The sequence below is a fragment of the Zeugodacus cucurbitae genome, chromosome 4, assembly GCF_028554725.1.
Source record: "Zeugodacus cucurbitae isolate PBARC_wt_2022May chromosome 4, idZeuCucr1.2, whole genome shotgun sequence".
NCBI lineage: Eukaryota > Metazoa > Arthropoda > Insecta > Diptera > Tephritidae > Zeugodacus > Zeugodacus cucurbitae.
This window is the reverse complement of record NC_071669.1, coordinates 301,327-320,756: the sequence shown is the minus strand read 5'-3', so window position 1 is coordinate 320,756 and position 19,430 is coordinate 301,327. Positions and strand designations below refer to the sequence as shown.

At 31.8% G+C, this 19,430-nt stretch overlaps 4 protein-coding genes across 20 annotated transcripts; 1 reads left to right on the top strand and 3 right to left on the bottom strand.

Annotated features, from left to right (window-relative positions):
• Positions 1-408: 408 nt before the first annotated feature.
• Positions 409-1,131, bottom strand: LOC105221291 (uncharacterized protein C16orf52 homolog A). The gene is made up of 2 exons (XM_011198173.3): positions 909-1,131; positions 409-845 (listed from the first exon to the last, which is right to left on the bottom strand). Exons 1-2 carry the CDS (start codon positions 1,009-1,011, stop codon positions 445-447), a joined length of 504 nt encoding a protein of 167 aa, XP_011196475.1. The 5' UTR covers positions 1,012-1,131; the 3' UTR covers positions 409-444.
• A 4,221-nt stretch (positions 1,132-5,352) lies between these two features.
• On the bottom strand, positions 5,353-15,798 carry LOC105221173 (serine/threonine-protein kinase unc-51). 3 transcript variants are annotated; one of them, XM_011198044.3, is made up of 13 exons: positions 15,658-15,798; positions 15,374-15,547; positions 9,171-9,258; positions 8,968-9,093; positions 8,816-8,889; positions 8,589-8,749; positions 8,350-8,480; positions 8,156-8,284; positions 7,846-8,014; positions 6,707-7,782; positions 6,259-6,395; positions 5,852-5,987; positions 5,353-5,784 (listed from the first exon to the last, which is right to left on the bottom strand). In XM_011198044.3, the coding sequence occupies exons 1-13, from the start codon at positions 15,745-15,747 to the stop codon at positions 5,708-5,710; spliced, it is 2,568 nt and encodes an 855-aa protein (XP_011196346.1). In that variant the 5' UTR covers positions 15,748-15,798; the 3' UTR covers positions 5,353-5,707. The 3 variants fall into 3 exon arrangements, with proteins under 3 accessions (XP_011196346.1, XP_028901263.1, XP_011196261.1); XM_011197959.3 differs by having other exon boundaries at positions 5,357-5,784; positions 8,341-8,480; XM_029045430.2 differs by lacking the exons at positions 15,374-15,547; positions 15,658-15,798 and adding an exon at positions 13,281-13,355 and having other exon boundaries at positions 8,341-8,480.
• On the top strand, positions 10,389-17,712 carry Lingo2_2 (Leucine-rich repeat and immunoglobulin-like domain-containing nogo receptor-interacting protein 2). 15 transcript variants are annotated; one of them, XR_008470881.1, is made up of 9 exons: positions 10,390-10,578; positions 11,528-11,643; positions 12,363-12,807; positions 12,868-13,143; positions 13,381-13,765; positions 13,825-14,064; positions 14,115-14,436; positions 15,131-17,000; positions 17,056-17,712. XR_008470881.1 is itself a non-coding variant. In XM_054229066.1 (6 exons), the coding sequence occupies exons 1-6, from the start codon at positions 11,591-11,593 to the stop codon at positions 14,267-14,269; spliced, it is 1,554 nt and encodes a 517-aa protein (XP_054085041.1). In that variant the 5' UTR covers positions 10,390-11,590; the 3' UTR covers positions 14,270-14,640. The 15 variants fall into 15 exon arrangements, 1 of the variants encoding a protein (XP_054085041.1); XR_008470879.1 differs by having other exon boundaries at positions 11,428-11,643; XR_008470876.1 differs by having other exon boundaries at positions 11,221-11,643.
• A 93-nt stretch (positions 17,713-17,805) lies between these two features.
• On the bottom strand, positions 17,806-19,429 carry LOC105220770 (60S ribosomal protein L10a-2). The gene is made up of 3 exons (XM_011197302.3): positions 19,237-19,429; positions 18,745-18,900; positions 17,806-18,360 (listed from the first exon to the last, which is right to left on the bottom strand). Exons 1-3 carry the CDS (start codon positions 19,239-19,241, stop codon positions 17,868-17,870), a joined length of 654 nt encoding a protein of 217 aa, XP_011195604.1. The 5' UTR covers positions 19,242-19,429; the 3' UTR covers positions 17,806-17,867.
• Between the last annotated feature and the right edge of the window lies 1 nt (position 19,430).

Below are 19,430 nucleotides of genomic sequence, written 5' to 3'. Positions count from 1 at the left end.
TATATGAAAAAAAAATTGTGTTTTATTTCATTACCAAGCAATGGTTAACTAGTGAGGGGATTATTACAGATTTAATCTAATCATACAACTACACAGATACATATGTGCAAAGTATGTACATATATGAGGAATCATTTTCATATCAAAACATCAATATTTATGACAATTGGTTGTTATTGACACAATCTTTCTATTTATTTATAACAGTTGGTAAAATAATATTCGACAATTATATATGTATCTATTACATATGTACGTATTTAATATATAATTTAAAATTGTATTTAACAGTATTAAATGAATAGTAATTTAATTATAATACCGATATAAGAACTCCTTAAGAAAAAATATCACGAATGGGAATATATTGAAATAACAGAATCAGAGTAATTTCAAAAGCTTGGACAATTCTCCTTCTGACTAAAATTTTATAATATTATTTTATTAAAAATGTGGCAAACATACTTTTCCTGCAAACAACTCAGATACCACTGTTATCCAAAGAGCTAATACAAACAAAATATATGAAATGCCAATTTTATAGGTATTAGGAAGTTGGTAGGCCTGTCCACCAATCTCTTCGACATGGAAACCTAATGGAAGAACCACCGCAGCTAAGCAAAATAAAACCATAGCGGTAAATCCGACCCAACGGGCATATGGTATAACATTCCGATCCCAACTGCTGGACGCCAAAAGTATTACAGTAGTGGTAATACAAATACAACCGATAAATATGCAGACTAAAGCTACTAACCACTCTGGCTGCAGTTCAGGTGTATAACATACTTGTGAACGGTTATATAGCGTCATACAAGTCCACATTAAACCAAGACGGATATCACCTAAATATAATTACCAAATATTTCACATCCATATCTCATTCATTTAATTCCACATACACATACCTGCTTCTTCAGTTACAATCCAATCGGGCATCGCTAAACTGACTATAGCAAAAACATCGGCTGCGAGAAACAATGTAGCACTTATCATGGTTAATTTATCCATTTTTCTATTCAATATTATTTATACAACATCAGAGAATATCTATTTATATATGTCGCGTTCTCTGGACATTGCGTATAAAAGAAGTGGTCAAAATAAAATGATATCAAGCTGTTGCAGCTGTTTATTAGTGCTGCCAAGTGTAATAAGAAAAACGCTACTTAAATATATCCGGTAGGTGTCACCAAATAGTTATTTCTAATCCCGAGTTTTGCAACATTTTTTTTTAGGAAAATATCAAAACGATCAATTACTGTTTAGGAAATTCCATGTAATTGATTTACATTTTCAGGACTGTGTTTATATAGAAGAAAAACTGGTATGTATACTCAATTATTTTATATTTAATGTAAAACAACGGCTTTCATTAATTCACAAATGTTACAATTAAAAACTTCGAATATCAATAACATGTATTTTCGCGTTCCTCAATGCATACATACATTTGTATGTATTTCCGACGGACTGTCGAATGTGTTCACATTAATGAAATCTCACGACTATTTGAATTTGCGAATCTCCAGTTGTAGTGTTGTTAATTTCAAAGTCAATTTCAACAATATAGTTTTTAAAATTTGGTCTTAATACTTAATGGAGTTCTTTCGCTGTCCCTAAAGATTTTACTAATTTATTCTAACATTATATAATACATAACATACAAACAAATAAGGAAAGGCTAAGTTCTGGTGCAACCGAACATTTTAATATACACAACATATTTTCCTAATGTATATACATATTATGAAGTGAAGGAATCAGATGGAATTCAAAATTGAGTTATATGGGAAGTAGGCGAGGTTGTAAACCGATTTCACCAATTTTTATCGATGTTATCAGGGTGTTAAGAAAATATTATGTACCGGATTTCATTAAAATCGATCGAGTAGTTCCTGAAATATGGTTTTTGACCCATAAGTGGCGATGCCACTCCCATTTTCCATTTTGTAAAAAAATCTGTGTACAGCTTCTTTCTGCCATTTCTTCGGTGCAATTTATTGTTTCTGAAGTTTTTCGTTAGTGTGTCAACTCATTTTTAGTAATTTTCAACATAACCTTTGTATGTGACGTGGCCGTTGTTATTATCCGATTTCAACTATTTTCATGGTGTTTGATGAGGTACGTAAGGGAAATGACTCCAGAAAGTTTGGTTCATATAGCTTTACTGGTTTGAGAAAAATATACTCTACTAGCTTTTTACCCGCGGCTTCGCCCGCAGTGGAGGTATTAAATAAGTATGAGAGATAAAGGGTAAGGGTATAATAATAGAAATGAGTCAATATGATAACTAAATTTGATTGTTTGGCTGAGATCAAAAATTTTTAAAAATTACTACAGACAGAAGTTTCAACACTTTAATATATGCTTAGTTTCAATTTAAGTTTATGTGACGATACACCCGATAGTTCAAGTGAATTTAAAAACTCCACAGGATATGAAGTACTTAGTTCCGTATCCATAATTGTATCCATTGACAAATATTCCTTCATTTCTCCCTGAACCTCCTTTAAAATGTCAGTGTTGATCCTATTAACGATTTCATTTCTTGGTGCTAATATTGCTCTTGCACACAACCACTGATCACTATACAAATTTTGTTGCTAAAAGCTTGCATTCTCGCAGCACTCTACCTCGTGAACTATTTTTACTAAAATTACAAATGGGCGAATCTTCCTATGCCAAATTCAATGGTAATTTTAAAACGGAATGTGCCGAACGACCGCCGTTTAATAGCATCACGGCAATACCTGACGAAGCTACGGCAACTGCTACTTTTTGGTCTTTTCTGACGGACATTAATAATAAGTTAAGTAAAAACGTTTTTCCAGTTACTCCTGGTGCATCGAGAAAGAAGAGTCCACCACTACCGATTGTTCTGGTGTTTCTATCGCTCTTCTAGTTGTCTGCAGTGCAGCTTGTCTTTCTAAACGAACTCGTGCCTGAAGAGGCGTTTCAGCTGCTCTCAAAATTCTTTGTCGCTCTGCTTGTTGTTGTCTTCTCAGCTCTGCGTGAGCCGAAGTTTCTTGATTTGAATGAATTTTTGGATAGACCAGATTTCCGCTTGCGAGGCATTTAAAAAAAAGCAGAGTAAAAATTAACATCAGCGAGTAAGATCTAAAATAATAAAGTAACAGCTAACCACAAAAATTACGGATAACCTCAAAAATTGGAATAGTTTTATACTGCATGTAACGACAGAAGAAAGTCACAATAAATATAGAAATATTATAAACAGTTGAAACTATATTCAATTAAATTAGATATTTTCGTTACCGCCATACAATGGGACGGTATTACAGTATTCAGGGTTGAAACTTCATGACTGTAAAACTTCATTACAATTGTTTTACCTTTCGTAAATTTTTTTTTTAATATAAAGTACCCTATGTTGCTTCTAGTACCTTCAAGAGTATATGTACAAAGTTTCATGATGATCGGTTTAGTAGTTTTTGCGTGAAAGCGTAACAAACAAACTTACATTCGCATTTATAATATTAGTAGGGATAACGTACTTGGGGGCGGGGCCACGCATATTTCTAAACTGAATTACATCCGAATATGGCCCTTACTAGGACCATCCTTTATACCAACTTTTATCACTGTATTTATGACTTAGTTATGACACTTTATGTGTTTTTGGTTTCGCCATTTTGTGGGCGGGGCAGTGGTCCGATATCGCGCAAGTTATCCGTTGCACGGACGGACGAACGGACAGACAGACACCCAGATTTTAACTCGTCTCGTCATCCTGATCATTTTAATATATACATATAACCCTATATCTAACTCCTTTAGTTTTATAACTTACAAACGACCGTTATGTGAACAAAACTATAATACTCTCTTAGCAACTTTTTTGCGAGAGTATAAAAATGAATTTGAAATTAAATTAAAGTAATTCTAACAAACATTCGATTCGGCTATAACCGGCTAAACGGTTGCAACGCCAATCACATACATACATAAAAATGAATTTGAAATTAAATTAAAGTAATTCTAACAAAAGTCATTGTCTCCACTCATTTTCTTTAATATCTCTGCAAATCATTGCTTCGACATTTAATTTAAGTGCTAAATTTTAAGAACTCTAACAAAAACAATAAAATATTACACTACGCTAAATAAATTTTTGTAACAGTAATGACGAGAAAACTTCAAAATATTTTTCTGAATTTGGAAGACATTTCAAAATCAACAATAATTTATAATTTATTTAAAACTAATTCAATATTAAACTTTCTATTGAACCGAATTGCAATCTAAACCATTACTGAAGACACGCCCTACCTGAATAAATATTGCTCATCCTTTAATTTATATTTTTTTAAATTATTTTTAATATCTTTTAATTATTTATAATACTTACTATTTTCAGTAGTAGTAGTGGTCAAAGAGGTAAATATGTTACTGTGGAATATATGATATAAATAAACAATGAGTATATTAATTAAAAGCAAGACGAACTTCACATTCGTATATATGGTATACAGTGGAACTTCTCTTACTCGAATCACCATAATCCACAAAAAAACTTCGAGTTAGAGAGACTTCGAGTTATAGAAATTTTCATTAAAACATGAATTTTTAAAAAAGCTATGAAATACAGAATTGCCCACAGTTTTAGTTATTTACTTCGCAAAAAGTTTTATTTAATTACATTAACACATGTTTTCTATAATTTTGTTTGTTACACTTTGCCATTTTTTGGCTCTTGACATCGGTATCTTATGCCTTTGTTACACGATTTATGAAATCTATAAGTGTAATATCATTTTTCTTGTTCATACGAATAGAAGGAAAAATTAGTCACTTTAAAATTTGCCCTTGATAGAAAAATTTTAAATTTTGTATTATGCCCTGGTCGAAAAGTTCAAGTTATGGAAGGAAATTTGTATGACATTTGATTTCTAAACGCTATTGCCAATTCAAAAGTTTGAATTATGGAGATCTTCGAGTTAAAGAGGATCGAATTATGGAAGTTCCACTGTATGTGCATAAACTACAGCTATTCTAATTTAATTCACTTTGTTGTTCCCGTTTGACCTCTCAAAAATTCCATAATTATTGTGACTCTATAAATTATGATAAGTTTGCTGTTTGCACGGAAGTTATATCTCATATCCAAGAAGTTAAAGAGAAAAATCATATATCAGCGTTTAGGTTAGAACCCCTCCAAATATCACGAACCTCCCTCAATCCAAGAACAAAATAAAAAATAAAAAAAATTTCAAACATACAATGAGTACACTTTAAAAGAAATCTGTTGTTTGAATATCCCTAAAATTTCTGATTATCACTTTTACAAGGACATATCTGTTTATTTTTGCTACTTGAAATGAATTTGTTGAATCAATAGTATATTGCCACAGTTTGTTATATACATAATGCAGGATATTAATGAACATTAGATATATCTAACCTAATGATTTGTTAGGAAGAAAGAAGAAAAAGTTATTTGATAATTATTCGAATACATGCTCTTCGTAGGAAATATATTTTATATGTATATATGTAGATTAGCTCGTAGTGAATTACATATAATTAAATCTCATACATACACAAACGAATGAAATTAAATGATTAGTAAAATATTAGTTTACTTAAATTATATTTTAAGATACTCGAATAATAATAAAATATCTGATTGCTGTTCGGAAAACGGAAGGCTCCAAACTGGCAAATAAATTCTATATTCGGAATTTTAAGAGTTTTCATCAGTCACATATATATAGCCTTGTTGCTGCAAAATATTTAAACGTTTCTCAACAGCATCACGATCTGAAATAAGAAAAATATTATTATAAACGTCCAACTTTTGATTTAAATTTATACTTCAATGATTTACATTTATTCAATAGCATTTTATCCTGTGGATGATTGCATTTTTGAACTAACGAATGTAGCAGTATATGTGCCGTATTGTAGCGTTCAAAGCAATTTTTTGTATTACTAAGCAACTCGTCCAAAGCAGCGGCCTGACACTATTCAAAGTACAATAAAAAACCAACAATTGTAAATTGTAACATGAAAACATATACATATGTATATATACTTATATATTGGACATATAATGTGATAACCTTAGTTAGAATCAACCAAATATTCAATTTATGAATTAACTTTAGATTCATAAAAAATAAAAAAGTTTTGTTTTAATTATATTAACTAAATTTTTATATTGCACTAATAAGTTGAAATTTATTTTTATTACGACACGATAATATAAACGATATCAATTAATGAATAACTTACCATATCTAAAGCATAATCATAAAGAATTTTATCGGCTGTAATGTTGAACGCATTAGCTTTTTGAAGCAAACCGGAACCATTCAATCTCTTCGACTCAAAGAGGATCGATCGATACTTAGAATTCATTGTCAACAAAGCTATGAAAAAGAAACAAATTTTACACATGTCGATAATATGTTTCTTAACATTATGTAATTTTTTAGATATCGCTATTTACATGAAAATTGTCATTACTAACAAAACACTATTTTTCAGTTGAGTATGCAGAATTGTGCGCAATATCATCGTCTATATTGTATAAAAATTGCATTCTGATGCGTAGAAAAATAAACCGTTAGATAATTGTGGCTTTATGTCCAAGAAAAAGCTTTAGTACACAATTGACTTTTTTAAGTTGTGCCACATGTAAATGAGCGATAAATATGCATAGACACTTTTCTTTACTCACCATTCTTAACATTTGATGATGGTTTCAGGCTTCCACTGCGTAACTGTTGAGATGCTAAGTTTAAGCCACTTGAAAGGAGCTGTAAAGCACGCACCAATAATACTAACCGCTCAGCTCGTTTGCAATGTTCAGGTGCATGTGGCGGTATAGACTGTTGGTCGTTTGATGTTGCACCCACAGCCATGACGGCTGAAAGAGGTGCGCAACGCGAGTCTGCTACTTCTTGGATACAATCGGTAAGAGCCAAAACAAAGTTCAACTTTGATAGAGTCTCATTATGTTCGCGGTCCATAAGCGTTTCCTCCGACAACTCAGGTGCATGGAAAGTATGAAGTTGATGTCCCTCTGAACCGGTAGCACGACTACTGGCTGTATCCAAAAGACTTTGCAAACCTCCTGTAGCACCGAGCTCTGGTAGTGTAAATGCACGCGGACCCAGTACGGGATGTTGATTATTATTCTCCGAACCACAAGAACCGGAGCCAATCGAACCGACAGAACCAGGACCTATAATCAACGTCGGGCTACCCAGTATAGGCAATTTAGCCAATACAGAAGGAAGAACCGGTGAACTGTGGCCTGATCGGCGTAGGGGGGATTGTGTCTGTGTACCTGGACTTACCTGCCAAGTACACGGAGCACTTGGTGGTGGTGTCTCAGATAGGGAACTACCAGACGCAGAACGCCGTCGGGTGGGCGGTGTACCAATGGCAAATTGAACTGCTGGAGGTGAAATGGAATTAATATCGCTGCTAACACTAGTTTTGCGATGTTCAGCACGTTGTTTAACAGTAATAGGCTGTGACCGTGGAAATTGCGTGACGATACAAGGTTGTTTAGGGGAAGTTGCAATTACAATCTCATTACAAACATTTGAACGTGGTCGTTGAGCTTTATCACTAATAGCATTTGTACGGCCTGCAGGCGAGGCATTATTCCCAGAACCAGTATCAATGGTGTTAGACGAGAATCGACGAGCTGGCGCGGGGACTGGTTTCGGTTCCGAAATTGGTAGACTGTTCGGTCGTAGTGGATTTAATTGGTTTGTTGTTTGAGCAGCCTGGCATGCTGAGTGCCTAGTTTGAAGGAAAGAGTAACGTTTAGGTCTGTTTAAATTACCATATGTACGTATTTCGTACTTCTTCTCATATTCAATGACATTATGATCTTCCGGTAGATTCTTAGGCACCAGAACAAAGTCATCTGAGTCCTCTGGCGACCCAGATGAATCGCTGTTGTTTTCGCTGTCACAAAGCACTCCAACATTTGTAATGGTGGCACAGATAGCCGGGTTATCCGCAATTGAAACTAAAAAAACATTTAATACATGATTAAAAATTAGTTCTAAATATTTTTAGTAAAGTAATTAAGTTTAATATTAAATTAATATTAAAAGATGGTTAAAGGGATACATATATTAGATGCTATTGATTTTATATTAACACATACCCGAGGCATCATCCGGCTGTGCTGTAACAACATCAACATTAGCTTCAATCTGCTGCTGTTTTAGTAGCTGCAAAGAGCTTTTCGGTTTTGCTGGTATAATATCCAAACTCATCTGCGGGGGCACATCAGCTGAAACCATAAAAAAATTACATTATCTATAGATATATATCATATTTGCAATTTACTAGAGGTACCGCATGGGAGGGGCTTCCCCTGTAAGAAGCGGTGACTGAAAAAGCTCTCAAATGAGATCCGATCCTTGGCATTGCGCCGCAACAAACATAACAACAATTCTCGCAAATCAGGTGAGACACCACTTGGTATCCTGTAGAATAGAAAGTAAAACTTATTAAATGTTTTGCAAATGTATGTTTATTCCGATATACAATATTAAATACAAATATAAACGCTTTGTTTTATTTATAGATCTTACTTTGGTGCCAAGTTGGCGTTTTTTTCGTAATATCCCTTTAATTCATTAGGGGTTTGTGCAAAAAAAGGAGCTTTACCAGTCAAACATTGGTAAACAATGGTACCGAGAGACCACAAATCAGCTTTAGCATCATATTGTAAAGACATGATAACTTCAGGTGCCTACAAAATTTAAATAAGAATTTATTATCTTTACAGTACAGTTTAAAATAACACTCCGCAAATTACCATATACATTGGAGATCCACAAAGTGTTGCAGCCATAACGCCCTCATTCAAGAAACGTGCAAATCCGAAATCCGCTGAAATTCCAATTCAAAAAATATAATATACTACAAACTAACGCAAATCAAAAGGTTTTTATTTAACTAATTTTATACCTATTTTCAGTGTAATTTTCGATGGCGCGGGTAAAGTTTTACCATAATTGTGTGACAACAAAATATTTTGGGGCTTCAGATCGCGATGTACTATGCCTTTGGTGTAAAGTGCTCTCATGGCACCGGCTGTAATAGATTACATATCACGACATAATGATATTACTATGGAGCTTGTTAAAATCGTTTATTCCTATATAACTTACCCAACTGTATAAGAAAGAGTCTGACAGTGTCTTCACTTAAAGTGCCCTTAACAGTGAGATAATCAGCTAAATCACCGCCATTACAGTACTGAAATTATTGAAAAGCAAAAAACAAAATGTAAATATATCGTATATACATCTACAATAGTGACTTAACAATTGTGCACATACTAATATTAATAATACTCAATTTATGTGAACCAAACTAACCTGTATACAAAATCTGCACCAATGCTAAATAATAAAAAACAATTAGCACCGGTTGTGACAATTAAGCCCAGAATATTTTCCTACGATGGAAGACTAAAATATACAGACACTTTTAATAAAGCGACCTTGTCATGAATGCTTTAAACATAAATATTAAGTTCAATCAGTTGCATCAAAGCAAAGCTAGTATGTCTGCTATTAGCAATAACTCTACTCGCTATACTTGGGCACAGCTCTCTTGTCAAAAAATGTACATGTAAAAGTAACAATTAATTTATCGAGTTGACTGATTTTGGAGTGATACATCACAAGTGCTGCCCGTTTTATTCGACTGAATTCGCTATAATGCTTGGCGAATCGAAGACAGATACTGTAAAATAAACGTATCAACGTATGAACTAAAATATTTATAATAATAATATGAGCAACATTTACCGTACTATAAATTAAATACATCAATACGTATATGAATTTATATTTAAACACGAATGTTTATCTACCACCCTATCATTTTTTTATAACAAGTGCATAACCGGCAATATGGTCATCTGGTCGCAGTAATATCCAAAATAATACTCTCTCAGTATGTAAATTCCAATTTTTAGTCATACTTCTGCCAAGAAATGCTTACCATTCATCAGGACACATGGTCTCCTATCTGTTCATGATGACACGAACCAATGTATTTTTGACCAATGCACTACAAACAATAAGTAGCAGGGCGAAAGTACCAAGTATAGTGGACCTATTGTAAAAGAAATGACTAAGATTTATGGTTGCTAATATATGTACATTCAAATGTACATGTATGTTCGAAACAGAATCTGCGTTTAAAATAAGTCAACAGATGCACCCAACGCTGCAGGTTGATTTTAATAGAGAAATGTAACTTTATTTAAGCATTATGGTTTCTTCCAAATTTATTGAACTCTCTCTCTCTCGCTCTCTCTTACTCTCTCGCTTGCTTATAAACCGGAAAAAACATCTGAGCATTAAAAAGCTTGCATAGCAAAATCAGTGAAAACTTTGCGCTCAAATGAAACAGTTGTTATTTGTTTTGAAGTTACAACGAGCATAATTTTAATTTCAGGCATTCATACATATGTATATGCATACAGATGTATGACTGGGTTGAAATGACATTCAGACGTTCGAAAATCGTCGAATTCATCACTTGATGAATGAAATCTGCTGATAAGTTGGTAGAGTTTTCTTAACTGTGACATTATTAATAAATTGAGTAGTGCAAAAACTATACACAAAACACAATTAAACTAAAAAACATATTTTAGAAAAAAAGTGTCATTCAAATTATTTGTGTAAATATATATACATAAGTTAAAGAGTGCTACTCCAAACAACAAAACTGAACATATATCTAAATAAAAAAAAATAAAACAAAGCCTTAATCGAAACACTTGAATCGTTCAAAGGTTAACATTTTGTGATCGACAGCGTAATGGCGATAATATAAGCAGCTCATACAAACAGTGCACGATTGGGTCGAGTATAAATGTACATTTAAGTGCGGATGTATGGGTATAATACATGTCCGTCTTAGTAATCAAGTGAAGCAATATATATAAAACATTAAAAATACTTAAAAGCACTTTTCTTACATCTTTTTAATGTTTTAAAACTACTAGTAAAGTTTTCTCTGTTTGCCGGTTTTTAAACAACAGCAACAAAAATTCATTAAACACATATTTATATTATAAATTTACTAAAAACAATAACTTTAGAAGAAAAGCATTAGATGTCGAGACATATCGTGCAAACAGTGATCATTGAAAATTATTTTTTCATTATTCTTCTTTCTCTAAATAAACTCTACTTAAAGCGAGCTCCAGCTAGGTAGACATTTGTTAAATTGTGTATAAAACCAATTTAAGAACTGCAAGTATGACAATACTGCTAAACGGTTGCAACAAAATGTAACTTTAATAAAAAGTCAACATATGTACATATGTATGATATACTATATACTAACGAATGTATAAAATAAAAACAATGCTAGTTTCGATTAATTCATTTACATATGAATTAGTGACCGCATATTATATTAAACAAATGTAACAATATAAAATTTGAAAGCCTAATGTTTATTATAAATATACTAATATACCTGGTTTATCTATTGAAAAAAGTTTTAACTGACTGAAAACACAGACAGCTATCCTGCGGTAACTTTCCTTGTATAATCAAGAAAAATGTGCATTTATTACAAGTTTGGACTGTTTCTGATATTTCTGCTCAACATAAGGTAAGAACTGATTATGATAAACATTCATACATTACATTTAGTAAAAAGTATTGTAAATAGTGCTAGAAATGTATATCAAGTGCATAAATGAAAAATTGCTCGGTATCTTTGTTATGTAAGTTATATTTTATGACCATGTAGCTAAATCGATCAAAGTCGGAAAGTTCTAAAGTACAAAGTACCCAGAATATGATTAAAACCAAATACATAAATTACCAAATTAAAGGTATACATATGTATACATACATATATTACGTACAAATTCCCATATGATATTTTCTGCACTTTTTGAATGAGTTTATCATAATGAAATATTTACTGATAACGAAACATTCGGTAGAATACAAAGAAATTTAGTGTTTATGATTTTAGTGTTATCTTTGCGCTTAATTGGAGGAATAAGAGGCACAATTAAAAAAAATTGTGGGTGAAACATTCAATTTGAAATATAAAGATATTTGTATAAAATTATTTTAAAAATTAACTACCGTACTTGATATCTGCTATTTTTAATTTATCCAACTATTGTCCTTCTCTAAAATAACCTTAATGATAATAAAAAACTGATTTATTTATAAACTTCATATAAACATTTGCTAGATTATCTAATTATCTACAAACAATGAACAAAGTTGAACGATTAATTTTGTATTTACCTACACTTGCCAAATTAAGATACTCATATACGTACATTTATTTTTCTTGTCTCAAATTGTCAGTACCATCTTTACAAAAGCTGCTCCTTCAAACGTAAATCTTACATCTTCTTATGACAAAAGCTACTCAGAGAATTATGAGGATTATTATGACGAGAATGAACCGGTTATGCAAACGAATTATAGTGAAGACATGACTATGACTACTACTAGAACTGCATTGATTATCTCAACAACAAGTAGGATCTCGTTAAACAATTATACAAATAACAATCAGATATTGAAGCCCAAATGTCCCAATTTTTGCCACTGCTTGGAGAACTTTAAGCGCATACTGTGCAGTGGCGTGGGGTTGACCGGCGTTCCCAAGAATCTTCCAACTACAACACTAATTATCGATTTAAGCCATAATTATATTGCAGAACTACATGTTGAAGATTTCGTCAATATATCTAAAGTTCGTGAAATCAATTTAAGTGGTAATCAAATAAAATTTATTGATAAAGCGGTAATGATTAACTGAAGTTGTATTTTCTCAGCGATTACTGTAATAACATATAATTTTCAGATATTTGACAACTTAATTAATTTACAACGACTTCGGCTGACGGATAATAAATTAAAATATATTGAGCCAACCACTTTCTCAGGCACAAGTAATTTAATTGATCTGGATATCAGTAACAATTCTTTATTGTTAAAAAACGATGGCCCTTTCCTAATACAACCTGGCTTAATTAAATTTGCTTGTCGTAATTGCAGTTGGACCCATTTGTATGATGATACGTTCACGGGACTGACCAGTTTACAGTCTTTACAACTGGATTTAAATAACTTTGATAAGGTGTGTATATTGCTTCTTGATGTTGTATATATGCATTATTTTTTGTACGTACTTAGAATTAGAAATTGTGTTCCATATTTTACATATTTTAAAGTAATTACTTCTATTATAATATATGTATGTATATATGTACTTACATATTTATTAAATACAAAATAAATTCGCGTTGAGCTTTCCCACCTCAAAGCTCCTACCATATGTTAATTGACATTCTCTATTCCATTGTCATTCTGACAGAAAATCAATGTTGAAGCTTTTTCACCGCTGCAGAATGTTATTAAATTGTGGTTGCCTGATTTGGAACCAGAGAGTCTGATAAAACTGTGTAATTTACTAACAGCTATTGACAATATAAATTTCGGACACCTTGCTATCAGTTGCTTTGAGTTAGTACTAGGTACGTCATTTAATGATAGTATTATTCTGACAACGGATCCACCAATCATTCAGACTCAAATAACATCAGCATCTAATAAAGTATCAGATATAGTCACTTCTGGTAATTCGGCGAAAAAAGAGGAAACACAAGAAATCAGTACTAAAAGTAAATCTGCGAACGCGAATACTACCATAACAACACCGAAAACAGGGACATTAAAACCAAAGGTGATAAAAATAGAAGGTAAGCGTACTAAAAGTAATACTATTATTTACATTCAAATTAATGGTATTGAGCTTTAGAAAATAAGATGGAGGATATCCGTGCCTCTTCAAATTTCACAAATCCTACGACTGCGAGTAGAATCGAAGATGATATTAATTACAAGAAAGTGTCTGCAATACTGACAGGAAACGTCTCCACCAGCTTAGGTGAAGTAGCAAATAATAATGCTGAGCACATCAAAATTAAAACTACAGTTAAAGCAAATAATAGCCTCACACAACATATTTCGCAGGATACGGTTAATATTCTGCTGATATGTAAGTAGCAATTATTTAAATATATATTTATTATATCCAAACTTTTTCAGGTATTATTATTATAGCAATTGTTGGAATTATAATTGGTATAATTTGCCGCAAGGATATTGGTGGAATCAAAACAAAATGTTGTCGCACAAAGAAACCCGTTCCGAAAGATCAAATACATCCTACTGAAGAAATTCCTCTGAATAAACTTACATAAATACAGGATCTAATCAGAAATAAATAGTTCATAATTTATCTTTAAGATAAAATAGCAGTGTAATTAGTTTAACATTGAATAGTTATATACTTCAAATGCATTAAGTATAAAATAATACTAATGTTAACATATTTGAAGTGCTCGTTACCGAGATTATGTTTAATAAGGTAAGTTAAGCATATCACATTCCCAAATAACTTATTTAAGTATGTTCTATTACTCAGAAATATGTACATCGTTAAGATGCCTAGTCGTATGCTTTTACACACACATGGACATATACTTTTATGTTATATTTCACCAAAAATTAATTATTTGATTTCTGTATAATAAAATTCAGGATATTGTAAAATTGCATACAGTCCCGAAAAGATTTGCGTTTTCATGAGGATGAGGTTCTATAGCAAAATATTTATTTCCTTGGCGCATAATATATTAAACTGGTTTGGTTATAAATGGTAAAAAAATATTGTAGAAGAATCATGTTCGATAGTATGTTTGCTTTTTAAATAGATTGAGGTTCACTTGATGGATCCGGATTCTTATCCGACCAAGAACTGTCAAATCTGCAATGTTCCTTAAAATTGTTTGGATAGTGTTTTATGTCGTTATAACAACATACTAAATTTTCCAATAAACTGATACCCTGCGACCTTTAAACGAGAAAAATAATCCTCAATTATATAGAGAAATGTGCTCACGTGTAAAGAAATTAATATAAAGTAGAGAAATACGTAATAATTTGATAACAGGCGTTCATTGTTAGAAGTAAGAATGAAGGATAAATTGTATTTAGTATGAGCTATAACCATTAAGTGTAAAAAACCGGCTCAAATTGAACTCACAACCAGGATTTTTTAGGATATACGTCTTTACAAGAAATATATAAAGGGCAATACGAATCAGACATCTTGTGGATAGAATTACAGAGGCGAGAACAGAAAATACGCGGTGACGCCGAATTATTCTTAAGCATAATCTTGTCATGTTCACACGTGTATCATTTTGTTTAGTTTCATTTTTAATAAATCTATATGTACAACGACTTCGGTCGCCATATATATTATTATTTACACAATTTCTCAATATACATTACAATCTTACCTCCATAACCAAGTTGACGCAGTCTTGTGATTCTTTACAATCCAACAACGCAACGACATTCTCATGATGCAACTCTGTCAATTCTTTCAAGATCTTTATTTCTTTTCCAAGTAAATTTTGAGTTTTTATCAATCCCTTTTTAGTTATACATTTTATAGCTACAGGAAAGTGTTTCTGAAAAATAAAAGAAATTACAAACAAATAAGTAGTATATCAATAACGGTTATATGTAAAACTGAAGTAATTAAATATTGTTACTCAAACCCAAGAGAAAAAGTACAAACCTTGCGATGACGTCCTTTATATACCACGGCAAAAGCACCATGGCCAAGCATATCCTTCGAACTATACTCATAATCTCCGACAATATTCATATTGTTGCAGCGAAATGGAATGTAATTACTATAATCTTATTTACTCTTTAGTACATCTGTTTGCAATCGTTACGGAAACAACTGTTTAGAGCGTATGTCAATAATTGCGAAAAAAATTAGTATATTTGTATAATATTGTTAATCTGTCAAACGGACGTTTCACTTATTCAACCCCAAAATTTGATGAAATGTTTTGATATCTATCCTTTAATAACAATATTTCTATTACATGTACGTTGGAAAATCAATTTTTCATTATCTTGTTCTATTGTTTACTGCTTTTATATCAATAGAGGGTTATATTTAGTCACTCACAATACAGAAAAAGTGAAATCGAATTCTGCAATATTAGGATTAAAAATCAAAGCCTATATTCTGAAATATGTGTATTCAGGTAATGAATGACATCAAATTACTTTAAAATTCATTATTAGTTTATTTCACTATTTAACATATCTGTATTTTCAAAGCTTGAACATTCCTGTTATAAAGAGGCTAAGCAATAACACAACCCGAAAATCACTTAATTTTACAAGATTAATTGTTACACATTGTTTTTTTCTTTCTATTTTTCACTTTTTACACCAAGTTTGGGTCAACGAGCAATAAAAACGACCGTCCAAAATGATAAGTGCAAATTTGTTTCGCAGTTGAATTACATCCAAAATGACTGCGTATATATCAGCCATGTATGTGTCAAAATCCTACTGAAAAGCAGCGAAAGCACGAATTTGACATTTTGTTTTCTACGAATATGTGTTAAAAGAAATGTTTAGCTGACAGTTAAAAGAAGGAAACAAAGAAATAAAATGTACATCACAATATATATATATAAGTTGGATTTGGTTCCATGGCACTGCGCAATATAAATAAATTATAGTTTAATGTTTTTGATTTAACAAAAATCAATAATCATTTTTGACATAAACTACTTTTGTTCACATTTCGTAATAACAATTCACAATAGTTATAGAATACACATTGGCCAAGATTAGTATAACTTTTCTATACACTTTATTATTACACATAAGATACCACAAAAGGAAAAAAAAGAATTGCAACCCTGCAATTTATTTTGCCCAAAATGTTGTAAAATGAAAAATGAAATTGAATTCGCCTATTCCTAAACGAGAGTTTCCATGTCTGAACACAGTCTAGTGGAAAACATCACCTTTTAGTAATATTCTATAGTACATATTTTATCAGTAGTTTTGGCGAATATATCAATTGAGTTCAAATAATGGATATTGAAGGTAGTTTAAAAATATTTCCATGGAATACTAAACTTTAATTCATAAATTGTTTTAGATGTCGTATTTGATGCGGAAAATAATGCTACGTCTTTGTCTCTTCAATTCCAATTATTGGCAATTAAATTTACTCGTGAAAAAGATCTAAAAGCGCGACACAAACTTTTGGAAAAGTGTAAACATCTTTTGATAAATTTCAAGCGAGCCGTTCTTATTAACCGTCGCCGATATCAACAAAGGATGCAACGACGACAGTCATTAATGCGTTTTACTTTTATTCAACACTTAATGGAACTAGAAACACATATTTTTGAACTCTTTCCAATCCATCAATTAAATGGTGTTCAGAAAACAAAACAATCCTGAAATTGAACAAATTACATGTATCAAACGACATATAGCCGCCAATGTTATGAGGATATAATCGGGTGAGGGATTAAGGCTGGTTAAATTTGGACTTCATAAACTCATGGAATACAAAATGCTTATATGCAGATAATACTAAATATTTAGTTAAAATATTTTCGTGAAACCACTTGTAAGCTTATTAAACTTTTGGCTCATGGAATGTAAAAGAGGTGTAAAAATTGTGATAGACCATTAATTCCCACAGAACTTTACATTCCAATAAAGCATAAACCAGATTTCTAATGTAAAGTTATTTAATAATTATAATAGCTACGTAGCATTTAATAAAGAATGTTCTAAAAAACGATTTGCATTAGTTCAAAACAATTACGTCATACATCTCAAAAACAACCAAACGACCATATTTATCACACTTTCCAAAATAAAAAAAATTGCAAGATTTCATCAGAACATTATTTTTATTCCACAAGAAATAATGTTACGTACGCAACATACTTTATTTTAGTACAAACGTTGTGGTGGTCCCATAGACGATTTGATATGCAGCGAACGCACGTTTTGCCAATTCTTCTTCAAAAGAGATACCAAAAAATTTATTGACAGATGAATATTCTGGACGAGTTCATCGGGTTTCATGTCCACGTGACCAACAGCGACGGACAAACACAATACCTTCTTCATTTGGAATTTAATGGTTGATTTCACTTCTTCGATTTTGGCCATCATTGATTCAGTGTGCGACAACAGACCAGGGAACTTGCCGGCTTTGTTCAAACCTGGACCCAACAAACGAGGAATTTGCTTGATCAATGACTCTGAAGCCAAAAATGCATCATAAGACTTTGCTAGTTTTTTCACTAATTTCTTATTCTTATTTAATTTTTTCAAAGCTTCAGCATCCATACACTCTACTCCATTGGCCTTAGCTTCGTCGCAATGCTGTTGATCACCGAGAACGCAAACCTTCATTTTGGGGCGAGGGATGTGCTTCAATCTGTAGGAAACAAGAGTTATGATAAGTACTAGATATATATTTATAACAAATACAAATTCATGTTCAGTAATGATCGATTTTTTCTATCCACATAACAACCAAAAGGTACTTATGGTTTTCAGGTAATACATGCAAAATATTATGTAGCATCACATCAAGTAATGAATAATATATATCACATAACCTAAACTTACACATATCACAAGACTTTCTATCTTAAATCTAAAATTCGGTCAATAAACCTACTCAATTTGATTTTAAGACCCTGAGTGGAGGTCCGCCAAGGGATAAGTGTACAGCATATATCCCTTGACTACCTGAGTTGTACACCATGTATAATGCATAATTACATATCGCAAATCAACTCAGGTGCTACCCACGTACTTAACAGTGCCGGAGAAACGTTTATCCTTTTGAGGATCGTAGTTTTTAAGACCAATTTGTAATTCACATGTCTCCAAAAACCCACGCTTCTTCTTTTGGGAGAAATCCAAAACTGCGTTAACCGACTCATAGAGTGTATCACGAGATACTTTTGACCTATGAAAAAAATAAACAAAAAAAATTAATTTAAGTTAAAAATTTAAACTTAAATAAATTCATATTAACTTTTTTGTACAAAATTTAAGCTTAAATTCTAAACGAAAATAACTTTTAGAATTATGCTAAAAACTTTAACATTAATGTAGCAATCATTTCCAAACTCCAATTGATTATTTAAAAACCAAGAAGCTGGTTTTGGATTGCAGATATCATTAAAATGTTTAGAAGCAAATCACAGAAAATTAATATATATATTGAAAAGAAAGATATAGGGATTGATCAAATGTATAAATAAAAATTAGAAACAATAATGATAATAAAATAGGTACTCACGCCATGTCTGCACCTTACGACGAACAATGCGAGAAAGAACGATTGGTTCCTAAATTTGTTATTTCCCGTCCAAATGACGTTTATGGAAAACACCAAAACACTATTACCAACAACTTGTCATTCTTAGCGCCATCTGTGTATACATTAAGCGAATGCTATATTATATATTTCTTATAATATAATCAATCCTTTTA